Source organism: Alternaria arborescens (assembly GCF_004154835.1).
Source record: "Alternaria arborescens strain FERA 675 chromosome Unknown contig_14, whole genome shotgun sequence".
NCBI lineage: Eukaryota > Fungi > Ascomycota > Dothideomycetes > Pleosporales > Pleosporaceae > Alternaria > Alternaria arborescens.
Window position 1 is genome coordinate 692,901 of NW_021167869.1, and position 16,515 is coordinate 709,415.

Below are 16,515 nucleotides of genomic sequence, written 5' to 3' on the forward strand. Positions count from 1 at the left end.
CACTACCTCACCCCCGTCGCCTTCTTTCCGACGGGATAGAGATCACGTGCGTATCCTTTGATGCTCCCAACGTCTCCGTCGGAAAAGGTAGCAATGCGACTCCATGTGCACCTTTCCGTGGAGAAGGACGGGTATCCAGTTACCTATATAAGTCCCAAAGATCCAGCACGATGAAGAACATAAAAACTCCAAAATATCCTCTATCTCATCATCAACACAGCTGCAGCCATACAGATACCATGGCTCCTCTATATGCAGACGCCAACATTACCCAGCTCCAGCGCGATGCAGATGATTGTTTGCTTACATACGGAACCGCATTTCATCCCGAAATCATCACCTCGACCGATGGCATCAACGTGGTCACTGCCTCAGGTCACCGAATGATGGATGTAAGTGGCATGCAGCGCAAGACCATACTAGTTAGTCAACGTTGATCGTAAATTATAGTTTACCTCAGGACAAATGTCTACTCTAATCGGACATGGCCACCCTGAGGTCGTGAAAGTGATTGCAGAGCATGCACAGCATCTCGATCATCTCTTCAGTGGGATGCTGAGCCCTCCCGTAATAAATCTTGCAAAGCGTCTGACTGGTGTCGCGCCTGCTGGACTTGACAAAGCATTCTTCCTAAGTACAGGTGGAGAAAGGTAAGTTGTGATTGCGAGAAATACGTAGAAAACATGCTCTGACTCCGTACCTCTACACCTGCAGTAACGAGGCCGCTATTCGATTAGCCAAATTCTATACTGGTAAATGGGAGATTGTTGGCCTGGCTGCCTCGTGGCATGGTATGACGGGTGCATCGCTTGGTGCTCAATACCATGCTGGGCGTTCTGGTTACGGCCCCAATATGATCGGAAATCTAGCATTGCCCACCCCCAACTCCTATCGTTCGATCTTCAGACACCCAGATGGTACGTATGACTGGAAGACAGAACTGGACTATGGCTTCGATCTTCTGGACAAACAGTCATGCGGCTCGCTTGCAGCAGTCATCATTGAACCCATACTGTCAAGTGGCGGTATGCTAGAGCTTCCACCTGGGTACTTGAAGGCATTGAAAATGCACTGTGAAGCACGAGGCATGCTTCTCATCGTCGATGAGGCACAGACTGCACTCGGAAGAGCTGGTGACATGTTCGCGTTCACGCACTATCCCGAAGACGAGGGCACCGTACCGGATATCCTGACACTCAGCAAGACGCTTGGAAATGGAATACCACTCAGCGCCATCATGACATCGAATCGCATCGCTCAGCATGCCAAAGACAACGGTTTCCTGTTTTACACTACGCACATCAACGATCCTCTTCCAGCTGCTGTTGGCGATAAGGTTCTTGAGGTTGTCATCAGAGACGATCTCTGTGCTCGTTCCAAGAGACTCGGTGTCAAGCTTCAAGCTGGACTAAGGCAGTTACAGTCACGATACGGTTGTATCGGTGACGTACGTGGCCGAGGCCTCATGGCCGGCATGGAAGTGGTTAGCGACAGGAAAACGAAGGTTGGCGCCCCGGAAGTCGGAGCTGCAGTGTCAAAAAAGATGGTAGACATGGGTCTTTGGGCCCAACTAGCGACAATGCCATCTTTTGGTGGGGTGTTCCGGATTGCACCTCCCATCACTGTCACGGAGGAGCAGCTCGACCTCGCTCTATCGATCATCGAAGAAGCTTTGAGGACAACTCCGGGTACAATGCCGTTATACACTGATGTCGATTCTGGACGTTCGTTGGATTGAACATGCTATCCTGTGGAGGGTACACTTAGAACCGAATACTGGCTCCTTCATTAGCAGCATGAGTGCCAGCCAGCAGCTTTCTCTCAGGCCTCTAGGGGATTTTCTGATAGAATTTGAGACCTGTCTTGCGGATGCTGAGTAAGTATCGAAACTTCATTCGCCGGCCTTCGTCACTTGTGATCTCTCGGTGAAGCTCAGGTAAAGGGTGCCGGCCTTGAGTCTTGATCGGATACGTGAGGTGTCTATTGCGCAAGAGCTGAATGTAGGTGTGCAAGAAGTAGTGCCTATAACTACGCAGTACCGGTGAGTACAGACTCTTCGCTGTGATGTTTGAATCGCTCAAGTGGAGCGACGTAGATCCAAATGTGAACTGTGAAGCTGCGTGGGTACTATGACAAAGTTGTGGATATTGCTGCAAGGAGACCTGCTAGCATGGCTGCTCATTGTCGCAGTCTTGAATGATGGGGTAAATGTGGGTTGAGTCAGAAGCAGAACTGTCACGTTCCGTTCCACACGTATCATAATATCGTGAGTTCCTAGGTGTATATCTAAGTAATGCCTCACCTTGGTCCTTGATTTATGCTTCCACACCACTGCTACCTACTGCGGTACGTCGTCGCCCTTGATATCCCTTCCTTTATCTCCAGCATACCCAGACCACTTCGCGCCGCCTGGCCAACGATCATTCCAGAGCTCCTTGCCTTCGTCACCTTGTTTGGATGTACTGTTATGTTCTCGCATCCAGCAATCTATGCACCACTCTTCACTCGGCTGGAGTTTATCAACGATGCTGCTGCACTGGCGTTGTATAGGGTATTGCTGGGCTAGTCTGCATAATGTAAAAGTATGTATAGAGCTGAGTAGAATATGTTGGTCTGGACAAGAGTATTCAGTATAGTTGCGGAAGCACATTGGGAGAGTACCGTGGTCAGGGTAAAGCAAACAGAGAAGAAGACTTGCCTAGGCGACTCGTTTTAATGATCCGATATTGTGAAGACATGGCAGCAGTGACTGAGGCTGATGCAGAGACGATATCATGAATGGCAAAAGTTTGACATTTTTGCACTAGCAAGCTAGCATAACAATATATTTACAGAAAAGAAGTTACTGGCTAGGCCAGCGAGGCGCACATCGACACACACCTTCATCAAGTCCGCACCACTACGATTACTTGAAGTACCAAGCCGTGAAGTCATTCTATGGCTTACGGGCAGTTCACAGTGATAGACGCAGAACCGGTAGAGAAGTATCCCTCGGTAGCGACGATCTGGTAGTAGTGGTTACCAAGAGTCATGCCCTTGCTGGCCCAAGCATCGAAGTGAGTCTTCATGTTCACGGATCCGCTGGAGCGTTTGTTCTGGCGAACAGACCAGTACTGCTGAAAGGTCTTCGTTCCATCGATGGATGGCTGGTTAGTACGGGTCGACTGAGCGATCTTGTAGGAAGAGCCGTCGGCAGTCACGGTACCCTTGTTGCTAGCCTGGGAACTCGGGTCATAGGTTCTGTCGACGAAATCAGTATATATCCTAGGTGGAGATTGTACAGGGAAATCGCTTACCCGAAGTTCTCAACGACATAGTATTCGACGAGAGGGTTACGTGTCCAGCCATAGATGGCAAGGTAGGAGTTGCCGTTGGGGTTGTAGGAGCCGGAGTAGGTAATGGTGCTGATATGATTAGCAAGTGTTTCTCATCGATTGTTTACTTCAAGGAGTTGACTTACCGGGCCGATCCAGGGTTCCATCCCTTACCACCAACAAAGTTGCCGCCGCTTCCCCAGTTGACGCTGTAGCTGCCACCTGCACCGTTGGTGTAAGTGACCTTGGAGCCACCATCAGTCCACCAAGAGTAGACTAGAATATTTGGTCAATTACTGCTTACACTTATATCAATGATTCAACCTACAGCAGCCGTTGTGTGTTCCTTCGGCGTTGGGGGTGCTTTGGCGAGCGACGAGGTCGCCGGAGGAACGAGCAGCTACATCAGTGGCGGGAGCAGCGAAAGCACCAGTCGCAGCAACAGCAGCAGTGATGATGGAAGTAAAGGATACCATATTGAAAATGAGGAGACTGTGGTTGGAAAACGATGGGAGATGGTTGTTCGTGGTAGTGATTTACGAGGACGACTCATGATGGCTTTATAGCCGTTGCTATTGTACACCGCGGCGTGATGGTCGAATGGAGTAGGCCCGGTCCTGCTGGCAAAGCCAAGACGAACATTCTCGCCATTGCAACGGCCGTCCATCTCTTAGCAGCTAGGATGTAGATCAAGGACTGAGGCGGAAGGGACACTAATATGCCACGCTTGGCGTTCGTGAAGAAATGTGCCTGCGAAGGCAGTAGGCTAAGCCAATAGCATCAACAGCAGCTCGGGATATTTTGGAATTCCAGCTCATGAATCAGGTTTGATTGGCTGGTAGCTTGAAACAAAGATTCATGGGACTAGGCCGTGCGGTCATTAACTTAGATGTCAATATCTCCGTTATGGGGCTGGCTTCGGGTCATGGCGGCGCTATGGCCGTCCTGGCAAGAACCCCTCCACCTATGTTTCCCATCTCTTTCGCATGCATACGCCAAGCTCTCCGCCTTTGCATTCTTCCAGCGGTTAAAGAGAGTCTTGGCTCGAATACCGAATCGTGGAGCCGTGAGCTGTTAATCTATGTGAAGCCGCGTGACACGTGCGGCGCTTGGAGGTGGCGGTAAAGGCGTAGTTCTTACACATCGCTCCGTATGAATTTTCAATGCCCAAGAAGCTCGGTATGGAGTATAGCATTTCATCTATAGGCTGTATGGTGTTGGCGATGTCACAGTGATAGATGAAAGGGGACTGAGGGGTTTTCGTAGGCGTCCATGCGTGCTGCCAAGCAACTGCGGCCCTGCAGCTTGCTTGAGCCGCCCCATATCCGGGTGTTTGTTTTCCATTACCATGACGCCCGTATCCTGGGCTGATTGATCAGCGAACAGAGACGAAACTACGCTGGCAAGTTACCATGATTGGGCTACGTTCCGATCCTTCAGCCCGGTCAAGCGCTCACGCTCCCGGTCCCGTGCCTCGAGATCTTAGGTAGAGTGCCGTTTTGGAACGATCTTTGATCTTCAAACCAAGCATTTGGCGACCTGAACAACTCCAAGATACCAAAGCGAATTATCGCGCTACCAAGGCCACGCCGATGAGACCTTGCATGCCAGCAGGCAAGACTGTCACAACCTTAACCGACCCATCACGTCCACGTCATCGCAGCCGCGGATGCTTCTTCCAAACATGAACACTAGACCTGTACTGCAGTGGTTGCACTTGCAAAACGCGAGATGATCACATGGTGCCGTTCAGCCGTACCCCGGAGAATTGCAAGCTGCTTGATGTTCCGGGAAACTTAACGCACGAATCACAGTTTACCCACCATAGTACGAAGCCCCGTCTGCGGTACCTGTACATAGCCGTCTGCACCCCAGATTTCAGAATGTAGAGAATGCATATCGACCTTGCTTGCCCAGGCTCTTGGTATCGTATAAGATGTCTTGTCCAGGCTTGTCCCGGCGGGTGAAGGGCGATTGCGTGGAAGCTTGGTTGAACCGCTGATTATGAAGGGTCAAATTATGGAAATTGGTACACGAGAGTCTGCACCGCGTGAAACAACGCATACAACAGGGGTTAGAAGGAGTATCATCGACGAGCGTAGTCAGAAGGCTGACGTCTATACAGACAGCAACCAAACAAGTACCATTCACTGGATAACTCTTTGTATCCCTTCGAAGCCATGTGAGCTAACACACTTTGACAAAAGATGTCCCTAATAGGTGTGCTCAGAATATACAACCGGATCGGTAATCTCTGTCTTTCCATACCTCTCAATGATGTGTTCTTCAATTTCAGATTATGGGTATACTAGAAGTGTCAGAATCGTGCTACATTATGATATCCTCTAGAGTGTTCAGAGCATATTCACACTCACCTTCACCTCGCATCGTCGTCGACAATACTACAATAAGTTTCAATCCACGGTGAATGAATACTATGTACTCTCTAACGTTTACCGTTGACGAACCTTTCCCAATCGCCAACAACATCAACAACCTCCTCTGCGTTGAACCTCTCTGTCATATTTCTTCAACTCTAAGCCTACTGCTACACTAGACACCAAGATCTAACAAGAATGTGCAGACGCAACTACTACTGGCACACTGCGTGCGAGCACATCAAACAAGACTACGCGAACCCATTCACGATGTGTGGCAAAGACCCCGGAAGCCGGTTTCGACTACCGTGTCCAGTCGCTGTCGAAGTCGTTTTGGATTGTTCAGGTCATTGCAGAGATTGCATGGAGACCTTGGAAAAGAAACTCGAAGTTTGGAAAATTCGGCAGCAAGCAGGTTGGGAGTGGCAGCCGAAAAGGGCAGTCGCCTAGGGACCTCAAAGCTGGGCAGATAGAAGGTGATCTCTGGGCAGTACGTGGGAAGGTTGAGTGGACAGGCTGGAAATGAGGTTCGTGGGACTACGAGATGCTGGACTCGAAGTTGATATGCCTAAATAATGCCCACGAAATTCCTACAAGACAGTACCACAGCCAGGCGAGAGAATATGATTGCATGAATCTTTCAGTCATATGCATGATCGCTACGTCATTGCTCTGATCAATTTCATGTACTTCGTCCTACCACACTGATCGCTACACTTATGTTTCAGCGAAATCGTTTGCCGAATGCCGCAATTTGGTAAAGCTTCCTCCTTCAACCATTCCTCCCCAGCCAAATACCTGTGGCTCAGTAGACTGACATAAGAAAAAAAAGAAAACGGGGTATTGGGTATTGCGCTCATTATGGGGTATATCGCGAAGCAAAACGCCACGCGTTCAAATCGCATCCGATGTTCATAATCCACATCCATCTCTTCATTACGTGGCTCATCATCTCCTTCCTTTCATGTCGTTAATTTGTGTCGTGTTTGTCGTTCAAAGATCAGGATCTTCTTCAATTGAAATCTCTGGCTCGGGGAGCCATTCCCTCAGCTGCATCATCCTGTTCCTGCAATGTATGATGAAGATGGAAATGGCAAGGGAATTCCAGACATCGCAACCTTCCTGCATGAAGTCGTACATGGCGAGCAGACGCACAGAAGACTGTTCGTTCTTCTTAGTCGAAGGCGCGTAGCTCACAAAAGCCATAACGGTGTGCGTTGCGGTAATGCCATACAGTGTCGGAACTTCAGGCACATTGGAATCTCCTCGGTCTGTGGCCTGGTCGATCTGCAGGGCATCATACCACAACTCGTGCAGACGATCGAGCTTTTCGATCATCTTGCGCTCTCCAACCGCCGGGTGCACATGCTTTGAGAAGGTGACGGTCTGGAATAGCGGGAGTTGGGACCAGAGGTGTTCAACTCCGCCATCCTTCATAGCCCACTTCGTGTACGCCTTGACGGCCTTGCCAATCTGGAAATGAGGAGCCCGCTTCGTGCGTGTGTGCCAAGCGTCACGAGAGACACTGCCCAGATCGAAGAGCTTCTCAAGAGCATACTGCGCTGGATAATGTCAGTAACATGCTCGCAATAAATGGAGCTGTAACATACCACTGTGCTCGGTGCCATAGGCTGGTTTGATGAATGCCTTGTCAATGTTCTCGGTGAAGAGGTCTGCGGGAACGGTCTCAAGGTCAGCGATCCAGCTGATGGGCATCAATGGCTCGAAGCCGCGCATGCCCAGCTTCTGGAAAAGGAAGACAGCGTCCTCAGACCAACCAGCATCGCGCAGCTCACGCGCTTGCTGGTCCTGTCTCTGCCTCTCTTGGTCGTGATTCACTTTCTTCTGTGCAATCATGTAAGTTCCGTCATCGACAACCATGGTTTCCTCGTTCGCATCCCACAAGTCGGCAGAAGAGCCCTCTGTCAGGTCGTCTCGCGTGGCGGGTGATTTTTTGGCTAGCATGTCGCTCTCTAGGTCTTTGGAAGAGACGGCTGATGCTGGAGGGGACGGCGGCAACAAGGTCGCGTCGATGTTGAAGTTTGAGGCTGGCGGATCGCATGTCTTGACAGGCACTTCTGGACTCATCTCCCGTGTGAGTGGTGAGGTCTTTTTAGGAAGGGTCGTGACTCGGGTGGGGATTGCGGGCGCCTTGAACGCGAACGGCTTCTCCCGCTGGTGTTGTATCTTGCGCGGACTGACATAGTTCCAGATAGTCTCGGGAATTCCGCGAAGAAACGCCATGGTGAGGAGTTTTGTGTGGTGTTTGTGTTTGCTTGCACAGAGCTAGGTTTGTCGACAGGCGGTCGTGGACGTCGTGTGGAAAGAGCTTGGTGGGGCCTTCTAGTCGATGTGCGAAGTCGCGGTGAAGGTGAGGGTGAAGCGTACTCGATCCCCCATGCGGCAGGCCAGTGTACCGTCTTTGTTTTCTTTGTCGCCTTGTTGAACTGCTAGTCGTCCTTCACTCACAGTGAGCAAAGACGAGGAGAAAAGGAGTCATAGTGAAAGTAGGGCTTGTTCCTGCATGCGCACCCGCACCTGCAGCCCTGGACTTGGCATGCCACGCTGTCACATGGATCCTAACCAGCTACGGCAAGCACCAGCCGGAGCCTGCAGATTGCGGTGAAGATCTAATCAGATGGAACTCTGACACCCCACCAGATCTTTGGATCCCCGCCAAAAAAGAGTCGAGCCGCGATCGGGAAGACATTTACGTGCAAGACTAGGTTTTTCCAATCACTCTCTTTTCCCACAACAACAAAATGGCAGTCACAGAGCAGGATACCCAAGTGTCTACGCTTCGCAATATTCTGACCTCGGAGTCGGAGCCCCTCGCCCGCCGCTTTCGCGCTCTTTTCTCTCTCAAGCACCTTGCAGGTCTGCAGCCACCCAGTGCGCAGACGGTCCCCGCAATCGAGGCCATCGCTGCCGCTTTCGCATCGCCGTCAGCTCTGTTGAAGCATGAACTCGCCTACTGCCTGGGCCAGTCTGGCCATGATGCTGCCATCGCACCCTTGAGGGGCGTACTCGAGGACAAAGAGGAGGATTCCATGTGCAGGCACGAGGCTGCCGAGGCGCTCGGTGCACTGAGCGACAAGGGCAGTCTCGAGCTGTTGAGGGCGTTGAGGGACGATGTCAAGGAGATCGACGTTGTGCGCGAGACTTGCGACATCGCCGTTGACCGCATCGAGTGGGATCATGGACTGCAAAAGGGACAGGAGAAGTTGAAGAAGAGGTATGATATATCCGATTCTATATAGTCGGTCTGGTTGCTCACAAGGAACAGTGATTTTACGTCCATCGATCCTGCGCCGCCACTACCACAGGGCGCTGAGAAGCCATCGATCCCAGAGCTAGAGAAGACACTGCTAGACACGTCCCTGCCATTGTTCCAGCGCTATCGAGCCATGTTCGCCCTGCGCGATCTCTCCTCGCCGCCCGACCTTCCCACTGCCGTCCCGGCTGTACAAGCGCTCGCTCGCGGATTCACAGATCCATCTGCCCTCTTCCGCCACGAGATCGCCTTTGTCTTTGGGCAGTTGTCGCACCCAGCGTCCATCCCCAGTCTTACAGAAGCGCTCAGTAACACAAAGGAGGCAAGCATGGTCCGACACGAGGCTGCCGAGGCACTTGGAAGTTTGGGCGATGAAGAAGGCGTCGAAGACACCTTGCGCAAGTTCTTGAACGACCCAGAACAGGTAGTACGAGACAGTGTAGTTGTAGCGCTTGACATGGCAGAGTTCGAGAAGAATGGAGAGATGGAGTATGCCATCGTGCCGCAGGCTGTGGCAGCTTAGAACCGAAGGTATTGCATACACATGGCGTTTTGGGTATATAGAAATCAACATGGCCACCATAGGCAGAACATCCGCTTCAGTTGTTGGTATTCCACCTGTAAGATAGCAATTAGCATAAGCTCAGCTCTGCATGTGGACCTCTCGACGTACTTGTGACCGCAGTCGCACTCGTAGAAGACGGTGCTTCCTTCATCTGCACTCCGCAGTTGCTGCGTGTAGTATCGCACTTCCTCTCTTCCACATTTTTCGCATGGATGGTTGATGATACTGCTGGTTTGGACATCGGCTTCGGAAATGGTCTGCACCTCAGACCTCTTTGCCCGCAACGACGACGGAAAGGCGGTAGGCTTAGAAACTGTAACGACCGTCTTGGATGATGTGTCTAGCACTGGTCAGCCTGGCTATATCCATCGTTGCGCAACATAGATGCGCATACCTTTACATTGCGCCCCACATGCCGCGCAGGTCAGGATGACATTTTGTTTGCCGGCAGATCCGTCGAGGAGGTTTCCGCAGTCAGTGCAGAAGACTAGACTACCAATAGCTGACATTGTGGGCGACTTGTTGATTTGTCGTTTTAAGGCGGGTGATTCCGAGGTTGGTGTTGGAGTACAGGAAAAAAGTTACGGGGAATCGCGACTTCCGCGGCTGCAGCCAAGCTAAGACAGGAAGGGTAGGCGGTGAGAACGCGTCTGAATGTCGTGCACCACCACGTGCATTCGATCATCGCATCGCATACGACTTTCACCCTAATTTGTTACTAGGAGCTCCATCAAGCAGTGACCGGTCAGTTGCTTGGGAGAAGCATGCGCGCACATAGGCTCACATAGCCATATGCCCCGACCCATCCAATCCACCACGACGGCATCTCCACTGTGCTTGTCTGCATACACAAGGGCTCGCCACGACGAGCGCAATGAATGGCAACTGGCATAATGGCAACGGAGGTGGGCTCCCGTACAGAAGGCCTCCTCCCACAGTGGACGAGGCCCTTCCGTATTCGCCCTTTACCTCCATCATCCCCTTCTCGCCTGGTCAGTAATTCTGCTTCACTTGCGCACGTTGCCAGAGCACATTTCTCTCACCTGGCGCAGAGGTTGGCTAACAATCTTCAGAAATAATTCCATTCCCAACCGCCGAACCTCCCACTCCGCCCTCTACCCTGAACCCTGAGCAACAGAAAGCGGCGAAGAAGGCTGTGGGAATCTTGAACGCAGAGATCGAGGGCCAGTCCACAGCCCAGCATCTACACGATACCCTCAATCAGCTTCGTAACCTCCTGCTTCGCGACAAGCTACCAGAGTAGTAGGTCCATGCCTCTGCCCCAGGTGAAAGCCGTCCCTAATGTTTCCAGTCACTTCAAGCCCATGCCACTGCTTGCGACCCCTTCACCAGACAGCCCTACCAAGAACTCTAATGGTGATACGCCCAATGCCATATCTGGGCTGAGTCCATTTGCGCGCAAGCTCTATGAACAAACGAATGTAGCCTTCACGGGTAGGCCTCCTTGTCGCCTTGAACATGCGGCCACTAACCAGGACAGCACCGAGTGTCAAGCCACCCGAACAACCTCGAAAAGAACACGCTCCTTCCCGAAACACTGTTACTCCTTCTCTTCCTCCACAACAGGCTCACCTAGCAGCCCCACCGCCACCAGCCACCAGCCCCAACGGCCATGCCCACGCACACAACGCGGACTTGCCATATCCCTCGAGTGCTCTATCTTCCGCTCCCAGCAGCACACCCGTACGCCCCCCTGGCCCGGCCGTCATGATAAAGCCAAAGGCAGTCGCACGCGGGGACTACAAGTACATTGACAACATCAACGTTGGAAGTTTATCACAAAAGAAGGAGGACAACAGAGTCGAGAGCGGCGTCACGGTGTTGAGACCGCACGAACGAGAGATTGCCGACGGCAAGATTGAGGCGCTGGAATCTTTCGTCACAACTTTGACTGAAGACAAGGATGATCTGGACGGCTCACTGCATTTCACCAAAGTCATGACTTCTGACGGCGAATTCAGCATCCTGAAGCACCGGGCAATGGAAACTCTTTCCGAGAAGATGTCTGGTGTAGTCGGCCTTGGTCGCTTCAACGTGCTTTCCGTAGATCTGGCCATGCAGATACAATCACTCCTGCATCCGGCTGTCGTGTCTACGACCAAGAATGGACTCTTTCCCCGGGATGAGGGTAACTCAGAGCTTGTGGAGAATGTCGCAACAGCCAAGTTTGCACTAAAATCATCCAAACTTTTGCTGGAAACCATGATCGAGGGCCGTGACGACTACCGAATGCGACGAGAGGACATCATCGACACCGTCATTGATCTTACGAAGCTGATCAAGGACTCGTGCATCATTCCTATCGTTCAATCACGGCGTTCTGGCGAGGCTCAAGATTTGTTCAATGCGGCATCAGCTTACAGACAAGAGTTACAGGTGGTGTTACGACTGTGTGGAGCTGTTCTTGCCCGGTTTGCTACTCTCATCGGCAAATACAACCTGCCAGACCGAGCACTCAACACCTTGGAGTATCTGACGCTGGAGTTACTGGTGGAGCAGAACAGCGAAAGCGAAAGAGACTCTGTGTTTACCATCAAGAAGTTTGAACATTTCCGCCAGAAAGCTATGGATGTTCTTGCCCAGATTTTCGCTCGCCATCCAGGCCAACGACGATCCATTGTGAATGGTATCCTCGGCAACCTGGAAAAGCTGCCCGATAAGAAAGCGAGCGCGAGGCAGTTTTTGTCGGCTCGAGAAGTTCCTATCATGACAATATCTGCACTGTTCATGCGATTCGTTCAGGTTGTCGCAACAAATCCGACCACTCGTACTGCGTCACAGGCAGACAACGTGCTTGCGAACATGGCCGAGGACGATGTTAGCGACTACGAGCCTGGTCAAGCACCCCTCAAGAACTCAAAAAGAGCAAACGGAAGCGAATCGCCTGCGATAAAAGCTCAGAGACTAAGCACGGAGGCTGCCGCTGAAGCGTCATACATCGTGAAGGAACTTTGTGACAAAGCATCGAACACTTCTAAATCGGGCGACAAACCATTTCGCAATCTTCTGGACTTGTTCATAGATGACTTCTGTAACGTCCTTGGTTCTCCCCAATGGCCAGCTGCTGTTGTTCTCTTACAGATGTTCTTAGTCCGTATGCGAACCATACTCGTGGATGATCAGGGGACCAAGCACTCTGTAGTGGACAAAGACATGGCGCTCACAACCATGGCGACGATCGGATGCGGCGTTATCGACTTTAGAGATCAACTTAAAAAGATGAGGCAAAGGCTGGATATCTCACAGTCAGATTTGTCGTCAGGACTAGATCGTCTCGTGAGCGATGCCTTGAGTGAAGACATCAGAGAGAGGGTCAACGATGTGGATTTACTGGCATTCGATGGCCCTTACCGCATGGTTCTTGAATCTTTGGTCGGCTACCTCGATCTGCAACCTTCTCAAGAAGACCCGCATCTACAAGCTGCGACTGGCTTTTATGTCAGTTCGTGGCTGACGGCTGTCGTCAAGACATTTCCCGAGCGAGATGAGGGCAATAGGCCTCAAGCTATCGCGGCTGTTCAGCGATGTTTGGAAAGCATGATTGCGGACCCGAAGTGGCTCGCTCAAAAATAGTAAGTTTCCCAACCGATCCAAGACCGTTCCGCAACTAATGCCATCTGGTAGCAAATTCCAGTCTGTGTCGGATGATCAGAGCAAGCTAGCTGCTGGTGTCATCACTTTACAAAGCCAGGTGTGCAGATACCTCTCGCAGATTGTCAATCACATGCAGATTTACGCCCGGGACAAGAGTTCCTCGAAGCTCCGCACAAGAGGAACAGCAGGACTGCAACAGCTGCTGGACAAAGACTCAAGGGTTATCTCTGACGAACATATCATCAACATGATTCCATCACTAAGAGATAGTTCACCAATGGTTCGAGAGGCGACACTATCGCTTCTTTCGAACTGCCTGGCTAAGGAATCATCTCTCGAACGACATGTTCTGCCACAAATTTTGGAGATGACTACCGATCCTTCAAATGGTCCCAAGAAGAAGGCTATCAAATTGCTCAAAGAGATATACCTCCGCTCCGATTCGAAGCAGGTGAGGCTGAAGATCGCTGGTCCGCTACTTCTACCTTCGCAGGACAATGAGAACGCTATCTCTGAGTTGGGTCGCAACGTGCTCGAAGAGATATGGTTAACGGCTGAAAAGACCGATGACAGTCAGCACAGGCTCAATCGTGCCCAGCGAGCCGTCTTCATGGTAGATCTCTTGGAGTCTGTCGAGAAAAGCTCCGCACACCTAGAAGCTTTCGAGAAATTCTTTGTTCACTGCCTATCACCCGAAGCCAAGGGTCCGGCTGCCAACCTCAAGATCTGTGGACAGCTGGTTGCGGACTTGGTAGACGAAGTCATTGATCCTGAGAATGGCACAGACACCAAGTCCCAAGCACGTGTCATGAACACACTCAGCGTCTTCGCAAAAGTCAGGCCGACCTTGTTCACGGTCGACTATCTGCGGCACCTAAAGCTCTACATCAAGATTATCGGCACCAATGAGGACGTAGCCCTTGTGCGGCCGACAGTCGTCATCTTCCGGCATGTCCTGCCGACACTTCCTCCTCTTCAACATGCTTTTGCAGAAGAGATTCGACTAAGTTTGTTGAAAAACGTTCCAAAGCTGGCTAGCTGCGTATCCATGGCTTGGCCCAGAAGCAGAGAGACGCTTCTTGATGTCGTTCACTGCCTGTGGGCCATCAGCAAGATGCCAGGTATGGACGCTGACAAAATCTTTGGCACAGTTTGCTCAGTCATCTTAAATCTCCGGCCATTCCTAGGTTCAACTAAGGAACAGGCAGCGGCTAATCGTAAACGCATCCTTCCCTACCTGATATTGCTTGGCACATTCGGCCAGGTATGCAGCTTTGACCAACAGGCTGAATCATTCATTGCCAAGCTTCGCACTTCCATCAGTAGCAATGAAACGATAAAGAGGCAGATGGAGCCGATGTTGAACCAGAAGAACCCTCCCCCTCCCTCTCTTATACTGTTAGACACCGTTCGACCTTTCACTATGCAGACTTGGGAGCTAGAGTTTCGCGAGCAAGCCTTGCAAAGCATGGGTGGCATATGCCAGCAGTCGCCAGAGCATTTTATGCGTGGTGAAGTGGAAAAGGTGGTCAAGCTTGTGTTTGTCAACGAGGGAAATGACTCTCTCAAGTATATTGCATTGTCTTTCTTTAGACAATTCTTTTCCGTCGCTGAGCGGCGCTCTGAGACCGGCGCGCAGATTGCAACAGGCAAAGGAGCTGCCAATGGTTCTGCACGCTTGGAAACATCCTTTACCGCTACAGGAAACGACCATGCCACGTTGCATCTGGCGCAGAAGTTCCTGGAATACTTTGTGAAAGCTGCGTTGGAAAACAAAAACGATTCTGCTGTTATTGCCACAGACATCATTGCCAGTATCAGTCGGCAAGGTCTTGTCCACCCGAAGGAATGCGGTGCTGCGCTTGTCGCCCTGGCGACCTCACCGAACCCAAACTTGGCTCGAGTTGCAGCGGATGAGCACAGGCGCATACACGAGAAGCAAGAGTCGTACCTGGAAAAGGAGTACATGCAGGCTATACACATGGCTTTCAAGTACCAACTGAACATGTTTAGCGATTCTCATGGCATGGTCGAAGCCACTTACACCCCGAAGCTTGCAAAGCTGTTCGAGGCACTGAAAACGGGCAAAAAAGCCAGTCTTAAAAAGTTCATTACCAACTTTTGTAAACAGGTTGATTTCGACCTTGCCAAACTGGATATCAGTGGTGCCGTACCTGAGCCCGTCTTGTATGCTCGCTTCTGCTTGGAAAACCTCGCCTTGCTCGACTTTCCCCATCAAGAAGAGCTTGCTGTGTTCCTCAATGCAGTTGAAGCCATGGTCCTCAACACGACAGGGCCCGCTATCGGAGTTGTCATCGCGGACGAACTTCCAAAGCAATATATGGATGTGGCGCAACCTTTGCCTCAAGACATGTTCCAACAACAAATGCTAGAAGCTCGTGGTATAAGCCCGATGTCACCCATGCTACCAGCTGGGATATCGACAGCGCCTCGACTTGTTCCTCCAGCAATTGACAATAGCAGACTTCGCCAGGTTACCACAGCTTGTATGATCCTGCAGATGGTATGGGAGACCCGCACTTTTGTTCGACGATGCTACTCCGTCAAGAGTAACGCACCCATCTCGCAAAAAGATTACGCCAAACCTGCGCATCGGAACAATCTCGTTACCGGCAAGGAAATTTGGGAACGCTTCGAAACGATCATGCGCGCGCTTGATAGCCGCGAGAGCATGGTGAAACAGTGCTACGACTTTGCAGATTTGCTGGACGTAGATCGTGAGACCTTCATTGATGCCGAAGGAGACGATGCACTTGGTGGAGGGTACGAGACGCCGAATGAAAACGGTGAGGACGGCACGCCGTTACCTACGAGCGGTCGCGGCAGGAAGAGGAAGAGCAATGTGAGCCTAGGCAATACACCAAAGAAGGCAAGGGGAAGGCTTTCTGGATCGAAAAAGAAGCGTAATTCTAGGACACCGGATGGCGATGGCGACTCAGACTAGAAGCCCTGACCGCTCAGCCACCGAGTTTGACGGCGAGAAAATACACCTGGCACGGAAGTCCTACGCCCGTGTGATGATAACTAGCACACGAGCACTATTCGTCGCGTACGTCATGTGAAGCGGAGGCTTGGTACTTTTTCCCAACTATTAAGCATGAAATCGGCGTTCGGAGGCAAAGGCATATCATCGATACCCCTCAGCATATGGTACTGCCATACAGTGTATTTGGCGTTTCTCATTTCATGTCATCGCAAGGCTCATGGCTTTTGCGGGAATCTTTAGCATGTCGAATCCGGATAATTGAAATCTACGACAACATATTTTTTGAAAATATACCTCCTTCTGAACTTCTGTGACGTAGCTCAAAAAACATTTAATACAGTACGTATTCTATTTTCGATTAT

General features: G+C 51.2%; 6 protein-coding genes across 6 annotated transcripts; 3 read left to right on the forward strand and 3 right to left on the reverse strand.

Moving 5' to 3' along the window:
* Positions 1 to 239: 239 nt before the first annotated feature.
* AA0111_g6721 (2,2-dialkylglycine decarboxylase) lies at positions 240 to 1,738 on the forward strand (the record flags this gene model as incomplete). The annotated part of the gene is made up of 3 exons (XM_028652975.1): positions 240 to 392; positions 451 to 650; positions 715 to 1,738. 3 exons carry the CDS (start codon positions 240 to 242, stop codon positions 1,736 to 1,738), a joined length of 1,377 nt encoding a protein of 458 aa, XP_028505718.1.
* A 1,204-nt stretch (positions 1,739 to 2,942) lies between these two features.
* On the reverse strand, positions 2,943 to 3,790 carry AA0111_g6722 (Endo-1,4-beta-xylanase I; the record flags this gene model as incomplete). The annotated part of the gene is made up of 4 exons (XM_028652976.1): positions 2,943 to 3,240; positions 3,297 to 3,404; positions 3,461 to 3,590; positions 3,643 to 3,790. 4 exons carry the CDS (start codon positions 3,788 to 3,790, stop codon positions 2,943 to 2,945), a joined length of 684 nt encoding a protein of 227 aa, XP_028505720.1.
* A 2,895-nt stretch (positions 3,791 to 6,685) lies between these two features.
* On the reverse strand, positions 6,686 to 7,936 carry AA0111_g6723 (hypothetical protein; the record flags this gene model as incomplete). Its single annotated transcript, XM_028652977.1, has 2 exons — positions 6,686 to 7,254; positions 7,303 to 7,936. The coding sequence occupies 2 exons, from the start codon at positions 7,934 to 7,936 to the stop codon at positions 6,686 to 6,688; spliced, it is 1,203 nt and encodes a 400-aa protein (XP_028505743.1).
* A 518-nt stretch (positions 7,937 to 8,454) lies between these two features.
* Positions 8,455 to 9,489, forward strand: AA0111_g6724 (Deoxyhypusine hydroxylase; the record flags this gene model as incomplete). Its single annotated transcript, XM_028652978.1, has 2 exons — positions 8,455 to 8,927; positions 8,979 to 9,489. The coding sequence occupies 2 exons, from the start codon at positions 8,455 to 8,457 to the stop codon at positions 9,487 to 9,489; spliced, it is 984 nt and encodes a 327-aa protein (XP_028505715.1).
* Positions 9,490 to 9,565: 76 nt separating this feature from the next.
* Positions 9,566 to 10,040, reverse strand: AA0111_g6725 (hypothetical protein; the record flags this gene model as incomplete). Its single annotated transcript, XM_028652979.1, has 3 exons — positions 9,566 to 9,584; positions 9,640 to 9,871; positions 9,926 to 10,040. The coding sequence occupies 3 exons, from the start codon at positions 10,038 to 10,040 to the stop codon at positions 9,566 to 9,568; spliced, it is 366 nt and encodes a 121-aa protein (XP_028505721.1).
* Positions 10,041 to 10,405: 365 nt separating this feature from the next.
* On the forward strand, positions 10,406 to 16,111 carry AA0111_g6726 (hypothetical protein; the record flags this gene model as incomplete). The annotated part of the gene is made up of 5 exons (XM_028652980.1): positions 10,406 to 10,523; positions 10,605 to 10,794; positions 10,844 to 10,986; positions 11,033 to 13,124; positions 13,177 to 16,111. The coding sequence occupies 5 exons, from the start codon at positions 10,406 to 10,408 to the stop codon at positions 16,109 to 16,111; spliced, it is 5,478 nt and encodes a 1,825-aa protein (XP_028505716.1).
* Positions 16,112 to 16,515: the final 404 nt, after the last annotated feature.